The 13575-nt window shown below is 44.0% G+C and overlaps 1 protein-coding gene across 2 annotated transcripts in view; it reads left to right on the top strand.

Annotated features, from left to right (window-relative positions):
* The first annotated feature begins 8603 nt into the window (after positions 1-8603).
* The window catches only part of erlec1 (endoplasmic reticulum lectin 1), a 41610-nt gene continuing 36638 nt past the window's right edge, over positions 8604-13575 (top strand). Inside the window, exon 1 of one of the 2 annotated variants that reach the window (XM_043695945.1) lies at positions 8604-8870. In XM_043695945.1, the coding sequence (XP_043551880.1) occupies positions 8697-8870 (174 nt within the window). In that variant the 5' untranslated portion in view covers positions 8604-8696. The remainder of the gene's footprint in view (positions 8871-13575) is intronic. The other variant, XM_043695947.1, reaches the window with a different exon arrangement.

Below are 13575 nucleotides of genomic sequence, written 5' to 3' on the forward strand. Positions count from 1 at the left end.
TGCTGTCATGAAAAAACAAAACCAAGTTTGCAATATTGTGTGCTTAACAGAAGTGTAATGCACAAAGGAAATTAAGATAAAATACAACAAACCAAACTATTTACATATAATACAAGTTTAAAAATATTGAAACACATGATAGAAATCTAATGCCAAAGCATCTTTTTTTTTTACAGCTCTTTCACTGGGGAAAATTTCCTAATATTCCTACAGCACTTAGTTTAATTGCGACTTCAACTCCCATTCCTGCGAATCTGATATCCTCTTCCTGAGGCCTTCATACAGCTAAACTTGCACACTCTCAGCTTCAAGTAACTACTTCAAGGTTTCTTGTGATATTGATTAAGGGATTAATTTTGTCTTGGAACTCTGTGGAATTAATCTTCTTCATTAAGATTGGCATATCCCCTGTTCTTTTGCTTCCTCTCGCCTCACTACTGCTATTATTATGACATTCCCACCCTGACAACACTATTTAAATCAACATTTAAAAAATTACATCAATATTGTAAAGGACCAATTTGCCCCAATACTTGTCTTCATGCTCTAGAAGTTTGAGACTCTCCCTCTGCACCACTTGTCCAGCACACTTCTTTACCTACACTTTTTCTTTGCTTCCAGTACCACATACTAATAACAATGCAAATAATAAAATTTGCCAAAACGTTCTTAAATTGGTAAAGAAAATTAAAGTCTGGTCCTATTAGGACTTAAAAACATGAATTCCACTGCCTCATGTGATCATTGATGTTGAGACTCCTAATGTATATACGAATCAGCTATACAGAAAATAAGAAAAACAGCAGCTGTGGATCATATAACCTCAAGCCTCCTCTTAACATTCAATATAATCTTCTGCTTCAACTCTGCTTTCTTGCCCTCGCCCAATCTCCCTTGATTTCCCTGAGACCAAAGATCATTCAGTCTTCATGATACTCAACATTGAAGAACCCCATGATTGCCTAGGGTAGAGAATTTCAAAGAACCACGACCCTTTAAATGAAAAATGCTCTCTTTTCAAAAAAAATCCTAAATAATCAGTGCTGTTTCCAGAGACTACATCCCTGCCAGATGTTCCCACCCGTGAGAAATAACTGCTCGGTGCCCTTCCTGTCAGGTCCCTTCAGAACTTTGTGCTTAAATAAGATGACTTTCTGGAGTTTTTTAAAAAATGAGAAGCAAAGACGTAATTTGCTCAGCCTTTCGTCACTGAACAGCTCTCTGATCACAGGACCAATCTGGAGAAGCTTCACTGTATAACCTCCAAGGCAAGTACATTTATTCTTCATACAGAAATGAAAACTGCACACAATAATTGAGAAATGCTGCATAAAAGTCCTATCTAACTATAGGATTCTGTACCTTTATTATGTTTTAAAAGAAATCGTCAATGCTATAGAATATTTATAATTATTAAACTTTCACAAAGATTCTTCGCCCAATCTTCCATGCCACTGTTCAAAATTCAAACTCTAAGATTAATCACATTAAAATAGATTATAAATCACACCTGCCAAAATACTGAAATATGGAAGTAAATCACTCACCACTGATACAAGAATTTAGATTAGATTACTTAGTGTGGAAACAGGCCCTTTGGCCCAACAAGTCCATGCCAACCCGCCGAAGCGCAACCCACCCATACATTTACCCGTTCACCTAACACTACGGGCAATTTAGCATAGCCAATTCACCTGACCTGCACATCTTTGGACTGTAGAAGGAGACCAGAGCACCCGGAGGAAACACACACACAGATACGGGGAGAATGTGCAAACTCCACACAGTCAGTTGCCTGAGGTGGGAATTGAACCTGGGTCTCTGGCACTGTGAGGCAGCAGTGCCACCCACTTTATCTCCCTCATCTAGGAGGAGAGCTGATCTCCAATATGTTGTAATTGTGACTGTCTTCAAAAAAGGAATAAACACAAATTGCAGGAACTACAAAGGGATATTTCCCTGAGGTTTGTGATAGGGAAGGTCATTGCAAACATTCTCCTCAACAACTTCCTTCCAGTAGCTGAAGAACTCCTTCTTGACTCATGGGTTCCGTCCACCAAGAAGCACAATGGACATGATCTACACGATAGGACAAATTCAAGAAAAATGCAGAGCAGCAACAGCCTCCATATATAGAATCCCTATAGTGTTCAAGTAGGCCATTTGGCCCATCAGAATTTTCAGCAGAAGAAATGACCGGGGTTTTGAGATGGACAGTGCAAGATGAATAAGGTAGAAAGTCATTAGACAGATGAAGAAGGAGACTACAATGGTTGATTTCAGACAGGAGACGTGAAGATATTTGTTTAAGTGGATGACCTAGGAGACATAAAGGTGGACTATCAGATGAGACATTGCAGTTAACTTTTGAGTGAACAAAGTAACTGAATTGCCAATTGGGAAGGAAGAATTTTGCTGGACCCCATGGCTGAGATTAATATCATTTATGCTGAAGGGACTATCTGAGAAATCAGAGATATATATATGATCACCTTCAATCTCACAAACACTTCCAACTCTGTCAACCAAAAGGGACTATGGGACATTCTCTTCAAATTTGACTGCTCATAGAAATTTTGTCATCAAATTCCACCTGCTGCATGACAAAATGCAAGCTGTGATCCTCAACAATAGATTTACCACTTACCCAGTTATAAATAACCTGGAATCAATCAAGAATGTCATTGCTCTCCTTTAACTTCCATGCTGCGACACCCCACCCCAAAAGCCATCATGTTTCCCCTGGAGTGGAGCTAATTTGCAGATCATGCAGGAAATTGTTAGACCTACATTTCCTCTTTTGGTTCTGTGCCATCACGCAGAAGTGAAGAACTGCACTCGATGAAGTGTACAATGCTACTAACAGTCTTGCAATGGAATACCCCAAAGCCTTGTTCGTTGTAGCCGATGACTCCAACTAGGCCAACCACAAGAATGTGCTACTAAAATTCCACCACCACATCTCGTGTCTCACCAGTGGTCCTTACATTCTTGACCATTGTTGCACAGTCATAAAAAAGTGCCTACTACTCCATCCCCCATCCACACTTTGGAAAATCAGATCACAATGCTGTGTTCCTCCTTCCAGCTTACAAGCAGAAATTGAAACATGAGGATCCAGTACAGAAAGTAGTGCAATGTTGGTCTGAGGGCTTCTACGGGACTGCATAGTCAGTGGACTGGTCCATATTCAAGAACTCAGTGGCCAACCTAAACAAGTATGCCATTACAGACTTCAATAGTAAGTATACAGATGACTGCATGCTGAAGAAGTCAATCCAAACATTCCCCAAACAGATATCATGGCTGAAGGGTGACGTTATAGGGGTTTACAAAATTATGAGGGTAATGGAAAGGATAAATAGATAAAGTCTTTTCCCTGGGGTTGGGGAGTCCAGAACTAGAGGGCATAGGTTTAGGATGAGAGGGGAAATATATAAAAGAGACCTAAGGGGCAACGTTTTCACACAGAGGGTGGTTTGTGTATGGAATGAGCTGCCAAAGAAAGTGGTGGAGGCTAGTACAATGCAGCATTTAAAAGGCATTTGGATGGGTGTATGAATAGGAAGGGTTTGGAGGGATAGGTGGGACTAGATTGGGTTGGGATATCTGGTTGGCATAGACAGGTTGGACCAAAGAGTCTGTTTCCGTGCTGTACATCTCTATGGACTCTAATCAGGGATCCATTCCCTACTGAAGTCCAGTTTTTTGGCATTCAAGTCAGGCAACCCTGACCTATACAGGAAATCTAGGTACAACTTTCACAAGACTATCAGGGATGCCAAGAGGCAATACCAAACTAAGCTTGAGACCCAAACCAACCTCACAGACACCCATCACTTGTCTCAAGGCTTGCACAATATAATGGGCTACAAAGCGAAGTCGAACAGAATTGTAGGCAACAGTCCATCCCTACCTGATGAGCTCAATGAATTCTACACTCACTTTGAACTGAAGGACAGTGTCCCATTAGCCTCGGGCACCTATACACTCGGTCACTGCTGCAGATGTTAGATCGGCCTTAAGGGTGAACCTGTGGAAAGTGACTAGAGTCCTTAGTCATGCACTCAGACTCCGTGCAGACCAGCTGGTGGGAGTATTTGCAGATGTCTTCAGTTTCTCCTTACTATGATCTGAAGTCCCCACTTGCTCCACCATCAATTGAGTGCCAATGACTACTGCCCAGTGAATCTGACATCCATGAGTATGAAGTACTTCGAGAAGTTGATCATGACTCACATCAACTCCAGTCTCCCAGGTTGCCTTGATCTCCTGCAATTCGCCTCCTGGTGCAACAGGTGCATGGTAGGGAGTCACCATCTCCCTGGCCCGACAATCATCCCTGGAACATCTGGACAACAAGGATACCCAAGTCAGGCTCCTACTTATTGAACGCAGCTCCACCTTCAACACCATAATTCGAAACAAACTCATCTCCAAACTCCGGGATCTAGGTCTCTGTTCCCCCTCTCTGTAACTGGATTCTTGACTTCCTGATCAACAGACTGCAGTCAATAAGGATACGTGACAACACCATCTCCATGATCGTCCTCAACTACAGTGCCCGTGAGGCTGTGTACTCAGTCCCCTACCATACTCCTTATACAAGCACAACTGTCTGGCCAAATTCTGCACCAACTCCATTCACAAGGTCACTGTTGTAGGTCAGATATGAAACAATGAGAGGGAGTAAGGAACGTGATAGAGTGCTTAATGGCATGGCATAAAGGTAAGATCTCTCCATCAACATCAGCAAAACAAAGAAGCTGGTCATTTACTTCAGGAAGCAGAGTGGAGGGTACCCTGTCTGCATCAATCACACTGAGATGAAGATGATCGAGAGCATCAAGTTCCTGGGAATGACAATCACCAACATTAAGTCCTGATCCACCCACGTTGACACTACGTTCAAGAAAGCCTCTACTTCCTCAGGAGGCTAAAGAAATTCGACATGTCCATAAAGACTCTTACAAATTTATATAGATGCATCACAGCGTGATATGCTCTTACCAAGGCTAAAGGAAACTACAGAGAGTTGTAAACACAACTCAGTCCGTTATGCAAACCAGCCCCCCCACCAATTTACTTCACCTATATTTCCTGCTGCCTCAGAAAAGCAACCAACACAATCAAAGACCTCTCCCACCATCCCGGCTATACTACTTTCACCCTCTTCTATAGAGCAGAAGATACAACCTTTTGTATCCACATACAAACATATTCAAGAACAGCTTTTTCCCTGCTGGTATATCAGACTTTTGAATGCACCTCTTTAATATTAATGTTGATCTCTCTCTGCACCTTCTCACCAGCTGTTACATTGTATCCTACATTCTGGTCTGTTACACTGATGCTCTTGTATAGTACGATCGGCCTGTAAAGCAAATGAGACATTTTTCACTGTACCTCGGTGCATATGACAATAATAAATCAAATCAAATATGCACTTCTCATCCTCAAATTGTAAAGATTTTGGTTACCATATTCAATGATGAGTTTTAATCATTATTTTAATTTGCAATATCATGTAGAATAGATACTCAGTAAACAACACAGATGCACTTCTTTTTCATTCATTCACAGAATGTGGGTGCCATTGGCCTATGCCAATTGTCTTTGAAGAGGTGATGGTGAGCTGCCTTGTAGAACACCTGCAGTCCATGGCAGTGTTGGTACAATCAGAATGGTCTTCAGAGGGAGTTCAGGATTTTGACTCAGCAACAGTGAAGGAACAGTGATGTAGTTTCAAGTCAGGTGGTTTATGGCTTTATGGGGAACTTGTAGGGAATGATTGCCACATATTTTCTGATCTTGTCTTTCTGAGTGTCCCAGGTCACCAGTTTGGAAGGTCGGCATGGACGGGTTGGACCGAAGGTTCTGTTTCCATGCTGTACATCTCTATGACTATAAGTGTAGGTTAGTATCATACATAAAAATTTGCAGTCAGTACCACCGCACAGTTCAACTGTGCACACAGACAAGAATAGAGACCAAACCATTCTTTGATAATAACAAAGATACTTAACTGACTGCAATTAAGCTTGCACTTTCAGCAGCATTCAGGCAATTTATATTTACTCCAAGGAGGCTGAGAAATAAATAGGAGGGAGGTGTGGCTGGGGGTTGGTAGTGAGGAAAATGATAGTAGATTGAGGTAGGGGGTGATGGAAAAGCACAACCGGTAGGGGGAGAGGAAATGAGGAAACTAGTGAAATCAACATTGATCCCGTGTTTTTGGAGGGTCCCAAGGCAAAAGATGATCTGTTCTTCTTGCAGGCATCAGGTGGCTAGGCTTTCGTGGTGGAGGAGGCCAAGGACTTGCATGTCCTTGGCAGAGTATGAGGGGGTGTGAATTGGCCAGCAACTGGGCAGTGGGGTTGTTTAATGCGTGTGTCCCAGAGATGATCTCTGAAATGTTACGCAAGTTGGCGGTCCTGTCTCCCCAATGTAGAGGAGACCACATTGAAAGAAATGGACAGAGCAGATGAGGTGTTTGGATGTGTTGGAAAATCTCTGCCTTTGGGGCCTTGGATGGAGGTGAGGGGGGGGGGGGGGGGGGGGGGGGGAAGAGATGTGGGTGCACGTTTTACACCTCTTGTGGTGGCAAGGGAAGGGGCTAGGAGAGGAGGGTTGGACCTAATGAGGGAGTCTCTGCGGAATGCTGAAAGGGGTGGGAAGGGAAATATATCTCTGGTGGTGGGGTCTGACTGTAGGTGGTGGAAATGATGGAGGATGATGCATTGTATCTGGAGATTAGTGGGATGGAAGGTGAGGACTGGGGGTTCTATCCTTGTTGTGGTTGGAGGAATGGGGTTCAAGGATAGCAGTGCAGGAAGTGGAGGAGATGCACTGGAGGGCATTGCTGACGAGGTGTGGGGAAATTGCAGTCCTTGGAGTAGGAGGCCATACTTCAAGGACCACAATTTGTCCTCCTACATGGTCAACAATGCCATCCAGAGCATCTCCTCCACTTCCCGCACCTCCACCCTTGAATCTCATCCCTCCAACCACAACAAAGATAGAGCCCCCCAGTCCTCACCTTCCACCCCATCAATCTCAAGATACAATACATCATCCTCCACCATTTCCACTACCTACAGTCAGATCCCACCACCAGAGATATATTTGTCTCCCCATCCCTTTCAGCATTCTGCAGAGTCTATTCCCTCCGTGACTCCCTCATTAGGTCCACACTCGCCCCCCCACCCCACCAACCCACCCTCGAATCCTGGCACCTTCCCTTGCCACTGCAAGAGGTGTAAAACCTGCACCCACACCTCACCAACCACTTCCCTCCACCTCCACCTCCACCCCGACCCCATCCAAGGCTCCAAAGGATACTTTTACAACCAGCAGAGATTTTCTTACATATCCAAACACCTTATCTACTGTGTCTGTTGCTCTTGATGTGGTCTCTTCTACACTGGGGAGACAGGACGCCAACTTACAAAATGTTTCAGAGAATATCTCTGAGGCACACGCACTAAACAACCCCCCACCCTGTGGCCAATCACATCAACTCCCCCTCCCATTCCGCTAAGAACATGCAACTACTGGGCCACCTCCACTGTCAAAGTCTAGCCACCCAATACCTGGAGAAAGAACACCTCATCTTCTGCCTTGGGACCCTCCAACCACATGAAATCAATGCCAATTTCACCAGTTTCCTTGTCTCCTCTCCACCCAGCTTATCCCAGATCCAATCCTCCCACTCAGCACCGCCCTCTTGAACTGTCCTACCTGTTCCACCTATCCACTCAATCCTCTGCTCTGACCTATCACCATCACCCTACCTTCATGTACCTATCGCCTTCCATGCATCTTCCTTCTGCCCTCTCTCACCAACACCCCCCCCCCCCCCCCCCAGCTCCTGATGATGGGCTTATGCCTGAAATGTTGACTCTCCTGCCCCTTAGATGCTGCATGACCTGCTGTGCTTTTCGACCCTGGCAACATGATGGCAGTGGTACTAAGGATGTGTGCTCTGGAACTAGCCACACACCAGAGCAAGCTGTTCCAGTACAGCTACAAAACAGCTGTCTCCCTGACAATGAAAAACATTGCCCAGGTAAATCCTAATCATAAAAAATTAATTCTGGACCATTCCTGTCCTACCAACAGATTGGTGAATGGCAGTGTTGATAATAGTTATCAAATGATACTTAAACAGCAATAACCTTTCAAATTCTGCCAGGGCATTTTTGCCAGTGGCTACATTACACCCTGGGATCAAGTGTAAACGGAAGAGCTGAAGTCTACAGGTAAGGTCCCTGTGTAACCACATTTAGGAGGGCTTTTGCCCGAAACGTCGATTTTCCTGCTCCTCGGATGCTGCCTGACCTGCTGTGCTGTTCCAGCACCACTCTAATCTAGAATGTGGTTTCCAGCATCTGCAGTCCTTGTTTTTACCTTTACTAACTGAAAGGTCTATCATTGATAGATTTAAATGAGATAGGGGATAGATGGACATATTGGTAGAGATAGCAGTGTAAGGAAATTACCATTAACATCAGTGGTTCAAGATTCTGGTCCTGTACTGCTCCAGTGGACAATGTCCTGACCCAGGAAGTAGTCCTGCAGCAACCTACCGGAAGTAGACGTGGCAGATGGAGCGGTTACCCAATGTGAACCTGGTTCGGTGTAGCCGGCTCCCGGAGGCCGGGCTTCAGTCCCTGTCGGCTGCTGCCTCCGTGTGAATGCCGGAGAGACGGCCGGTTTTTACCGTCAGGATGTTGTGTAAAGGGCTGCCGGCCGGGCCCGCCTTGCTGCTGGTATCTGCTGTGGTGAAGATTAGTTGGAGTAGGACAGCTCCTGTGTTAAGTGATGATGTCCCGTTCAGGATAACATGGCCCGGGGCCGAGTTCACGCTGGTCAGTACATCAGGCAGACCACTCGGGTTGTCTTTGTCAACCGTCCAGCATCAACCATCCTGGGATTTCTGGGGGTTAATGATAACTCTCCACCAACAAACTGCGGGGGGGACCCCCACGGGCATTCTTTTATTTTGAATAGTCGAACACTTAATAATGTTTTTTTCCCCAAAATATTGCGCGGAGAGTGAATATACTGTCTTTGACAGTCAAGAGTTACCCAATTGGATAGCAAAATATCTGTTTTGTGTGGGAAGACAGGGTGTTTCAAGATAGGTGTGTCTACTGACCATTGGTGTGGTCGTAGGATTTGGGAAGTGCTATGCTGAAATTTCTTGCTGTACATCCAGCCAGATTTGACAACTCTCGTTGTTCCGCCCTAATCATGAGAGGTAGCACTGGTGATCGGGATTTAGTGATAAAATGGGTACAGTGTGTAAATGAGCAGTACAGTACATAGACATTGGAGGAAGTATTACAGTTAAAGGTTGTATCTACAACAAAGTATTGTATCTGCTAGTAGTGACGTTAACTAATGCTTCCCTGTTTGTTGCCAGGCTAATTGTTATGGACTAGCAGAAGTGAATGGTTGGCATTTTGTAATTAGCTACAAATTGACACTTTTTAAAGATTTTCTTTAATCTGTTAGATTATTACATTAATTGTTTACCCTTCTTCCACTTCTTTCTGTGGCTTCTCTCACAATCTGGGTGGCATGGTGGCTCAGCGGTTTGCACTGCTGCCTCACAGCACCAGGGTCCCAGGTTCAATGTGTGGAGTTTGCACATTCTTCCCGTGTCTGCGTGGGTTTCCTCCAGGTGCTGTGGCTTCCTCCCACAGTCCAAAGATGTGCAGGTCAGGTGAATTGGCCAAGCTAAATTGCCCGTTGTGTTAGGTGCGTTAGTCAGAGGGAAATGGGTCTGGGTGGGTTACCTTTCGGAGGGTCGTTGTGGACTAGTTGGGCCGAAGGGCCTGTTTCCACACTGTAGAGAAATTAATCTCTAGTCTAATCTGATCTGTGTTTCATTACATCATAAGATAGTTTGTCCATTTTCCTTTTGCAAGATGTCAGAATTTGTAACAGACTGCACAGCATCTACAAGTATTTCAAAGTAGTATGAATTTTGTCCTTGGTCCTCAGGACAGTGCACTAAATAACTTTGAGTTATGTCCCCAGTTTTGTACTGATGTACTGCTAAAATAGTTTTTCTTCATCTAAAAGTGGTTGTGTATCAAGTATTATGTTATTGGTGGAGAAAGGAGTGAAAGGAGTTGCATTATTTGAAAGGTCCTCAATTGAAACTGCACAGTTTAAGATAAGGGAGAAAATTTGAACCTACAATTATGCTTGAAAGTTTCAGTAGAAGTTAAAGATGCAGTCAATTTTATTCCCTGTTTGGGTATCTCAATTACATTTGCAACAAAAGTAGAGAGCTTTTTTTTAAGCAGCATTATTTATTGTGATTTTTATTGTATGTCTATATCATTATTGTGCCTATATATTTTGAGATTATTTGCAATGTAAAAACTAGTCACTCTTTAAAACTTGCTATTATACAATTCAGCAAAAATTTAAACTAAGCTAATGAATAAAACCCTTTCTTTAAATACAAAACTTGGTTAAATTGGGATGGTAGCATGGGTAGTGTGTCTTACCTGCACCAGATGAAACTTGATGGGGACCAGTTAGAAATCAAACAACTGTGTCTACAATGTCAGCGACATGAGGGAATTGGCTGGACATTTTGTTCCAGGCGACAGTCATAGTCCTTAAAGTAGATCATCTTGATTTGGTCAAGGACAGAAAAATCTGGGTCTTAACAACAGCCTGGCTGCTTTGATGGAGGAGCCTCAGTCGCTGACCTTGTTCAACAGGTACAAAGTACTTGCACCTGTATGGTTCAGGACAAAGACTGCAGGGAGGATGTGCAATGTGACCATGTCGGTGTGGTATAGGAGGCCTTTCAAATAAGTAGGGAAGTTAAAATTAATTCGGTAGAAAGTTATATAGTTAGAGACTGTTCTCTGCAACCAAGGTCAGGAGTCCTAAAGACTACGTTGGCTGCCATCTCCCCTCTTGTCCACCGTCAATGCGCACTCACCTTTGCTCTCTTCAGCTCTCAATGCAAACTTGAAAATATGGGAGCGAGCGAGCAAAGTGGTGAGTAGGAAATATCAAAGGTTTGGATGGAGGAAGCCAACAAGGTTTCAGCACATAGCCCTGAGTGGGATGCAGTAAGAGTGCAGGAACAGGTAGCAAATGAGTGCTGAGCATTCGTGGGGTGCACAAAAATGGGATCATTTATGAGAAGTAAGTGAGATACAGCAAGGGCTCAGGATCGGGGAAGTGAAGAGGAGGAGGAGATAATGAGAGGGTGGCAACAGCATGGTGAGTGTGAGGAAGCAAGAAGTAAGCATTCGACAGCAAGAAGTAACCGACGAGTGATATCAGTGAACAACGGTGGGTGCTCACCTTCTGCTCCAATTTGATGTTAGAAGATGCAATAAATATCCCAGGGTACTTGATGTTTTAAAAGACAGCCACAACAGAGCAGGTATGGCAGACTAGTTCCGTTAATAAAAGTGACACGGTAGGGACTAGGAAAGATTTTGAATTAGAAGATCAGGAAGTAGAATCAATATGAGGGAAGAAGATCTGAAATAACGAGGTAAAATGCACTGTTCTAAGAATAGTTATGGGAAGAAAGTGAGGTCTGCAGATGCTGGAGATCAGAGCTGGAAATGTGTTGCTGGAAAAGCGCAGCAGGTCAGGCAGCATCCAGGGAACAGGAGAATCGACGTTTTGGGCATAAGCCCTTCTTCAGGAATGAGGAAAGTTTGTCCAGCAGGCTAAGATAAAAGGTAGGGAGGAGGGACTTGGGGGAGGGGCGTCGGAAATGTGATAGGTGGAAAGAGGTCAAGGTGAGGGTGATAGGGCAGACTGGGGTGGGGGCGGAGAGGTCGGGAAGAAGATTGCAGGTTAGGAAGGCGGTGCTGAGTTCGATGGATTTGACTGAGACAAGGTGGGGGGAGGGGAAATACCTTGTCTCAGTCAAATCCATCGAACTCAGCACCGCCTTCCTAACCTGCAATCTTCTTCACGACCTCTCCGCCCCCACCCCAGTCTGACCTATCACCCTCACCGTGACCTCTTTCCACCTATCACATTTCCAACGCCCCTCCTCCAAGTCCCTCCTCCCTACCTTTTATCTTCTCCTGCTGAACACTCTCTGCCCATTCCTGAAGAAGGGCCTGTGCCCGAAACGTCAAATCTCCTGTTCCCTGGATGCTGCCTGACCTGCTGTGCTGTTCCAGCAATAAAGTTTCAACTTCCCGGGTTCTTTGTCAGCCAAGAGAAAGAATACAGGTTCTTTAATCTGAAGATCTATCTTGTTATCTAGTGTCAGAAAGTATTCTACCCCAGAGCCATGACTTCCTGTCTTGTCTTTCATCTGTGCACAGTCTGTAGAACTGATGAATATTTAATTCATTTTATCTTACAGCCAAAGGCAAGCTGTTTTTAAAACTGTCTTTTCCTTTCTCAAAATTCTACTATAAAATTGTTAGGCATTTACACCTTGGGGAATTACTAATTTTACCACAAAACAATAAAAATAAAGAATAAAATAGATACCTTTAGCTTTTTATCATGAATGGCAGAATAGGAAAATTGTCTTTTGTGGGATTCACAAGAAAAAATCATTAGAATTTATATTTAAGAATGATGAAAATGACTGCTAAAGTTGTGGATAATTAATTGTTTTAATGAACTATCATTTTCTTTGCCTTGAGCTTCCCTTCAGTGCCATGGGAGGGATTTTATGGGCCTGCAAGAACACGAAATGTGACAAGGGCTGTGAATTTTGTGACAGCAAGTTATGATGCAAGTTTAAGTCAATAATGAGCTCATGGCATTTTGATCTATCAAACATCCTATGGTGTGTTATCACTTATAGTAGCTGAAAATGTGTTGCTGGAAAAGCGCAGCAGGTCAGGCAGCATCCAAGGAACAGAAGAATCGACCTGACCTGCTGCGCTTTTCCAGCAACACATTTTCAGCTCTGATCTCCAGCATCTGCAGCCCTCACTTTCTCTATCACGTATAGTACACTTACATGTCACAAGTGTTAATTTACATAATTACCTTCAAGAAAAAGTTGCTAACCATGAGAATCTCCTGGCACATCATTCACATACCTTTAAAGATGGTGCACAGATTGATGGCTTTGTGCAGTATCTAAGGTAATGTTTCTTCATGTTGAACTTTGCAGGACACAGGAAGGGAACTAGAGAAGGACAGCTTGTATGGAGATTCGGGACAAGAAAGGGTGAGTCCTTACTTGGCATGAATGCAGAGGAGGGAAGAGCTTATGGTAGGTTGTGGTGATAACATCTATTGCATGCAAAGATTATAGATCCAAGAGTATTGGGTGGAAATCTGCTTGTGAGGATTTGAACACATGGAGAAAACCATGCCCATCAATGCCTGGAACATGGAAGAGCTCATGGTGTGTATGGACACTTCCAGACCCTGCACAAATATGCACATCATCCCAAGCCCTCTGCCGACCTATCCCCAAGCCTCTCTGTCATGTCTGTTATGCTCTTTGTGAACATGACCAGAGGTGTATAATTAACATGCTGCTCAACAGGGCCTTGCTGCATAGCTTTTCGCAACAGAGAGCGGCGGGAGCTGGGCAGAAGT

This window comes from Chiloscyllium plagiosum, chromosome 9 (assembly GCF_004010195.1).
Source record: "Chiloscyllium plagiosum isolate BGI_BamShark_2017 chromosome 9, ASM401019v2, whole genome shotgun sequence".
Lineage (NCBI taxonomy): Eukaryota > Metazoa > Chordata > Chondrichthyes > Orectolobiformes > Hemiscylliidae > Chiloscyllium > Chiloscyllium plagiosum.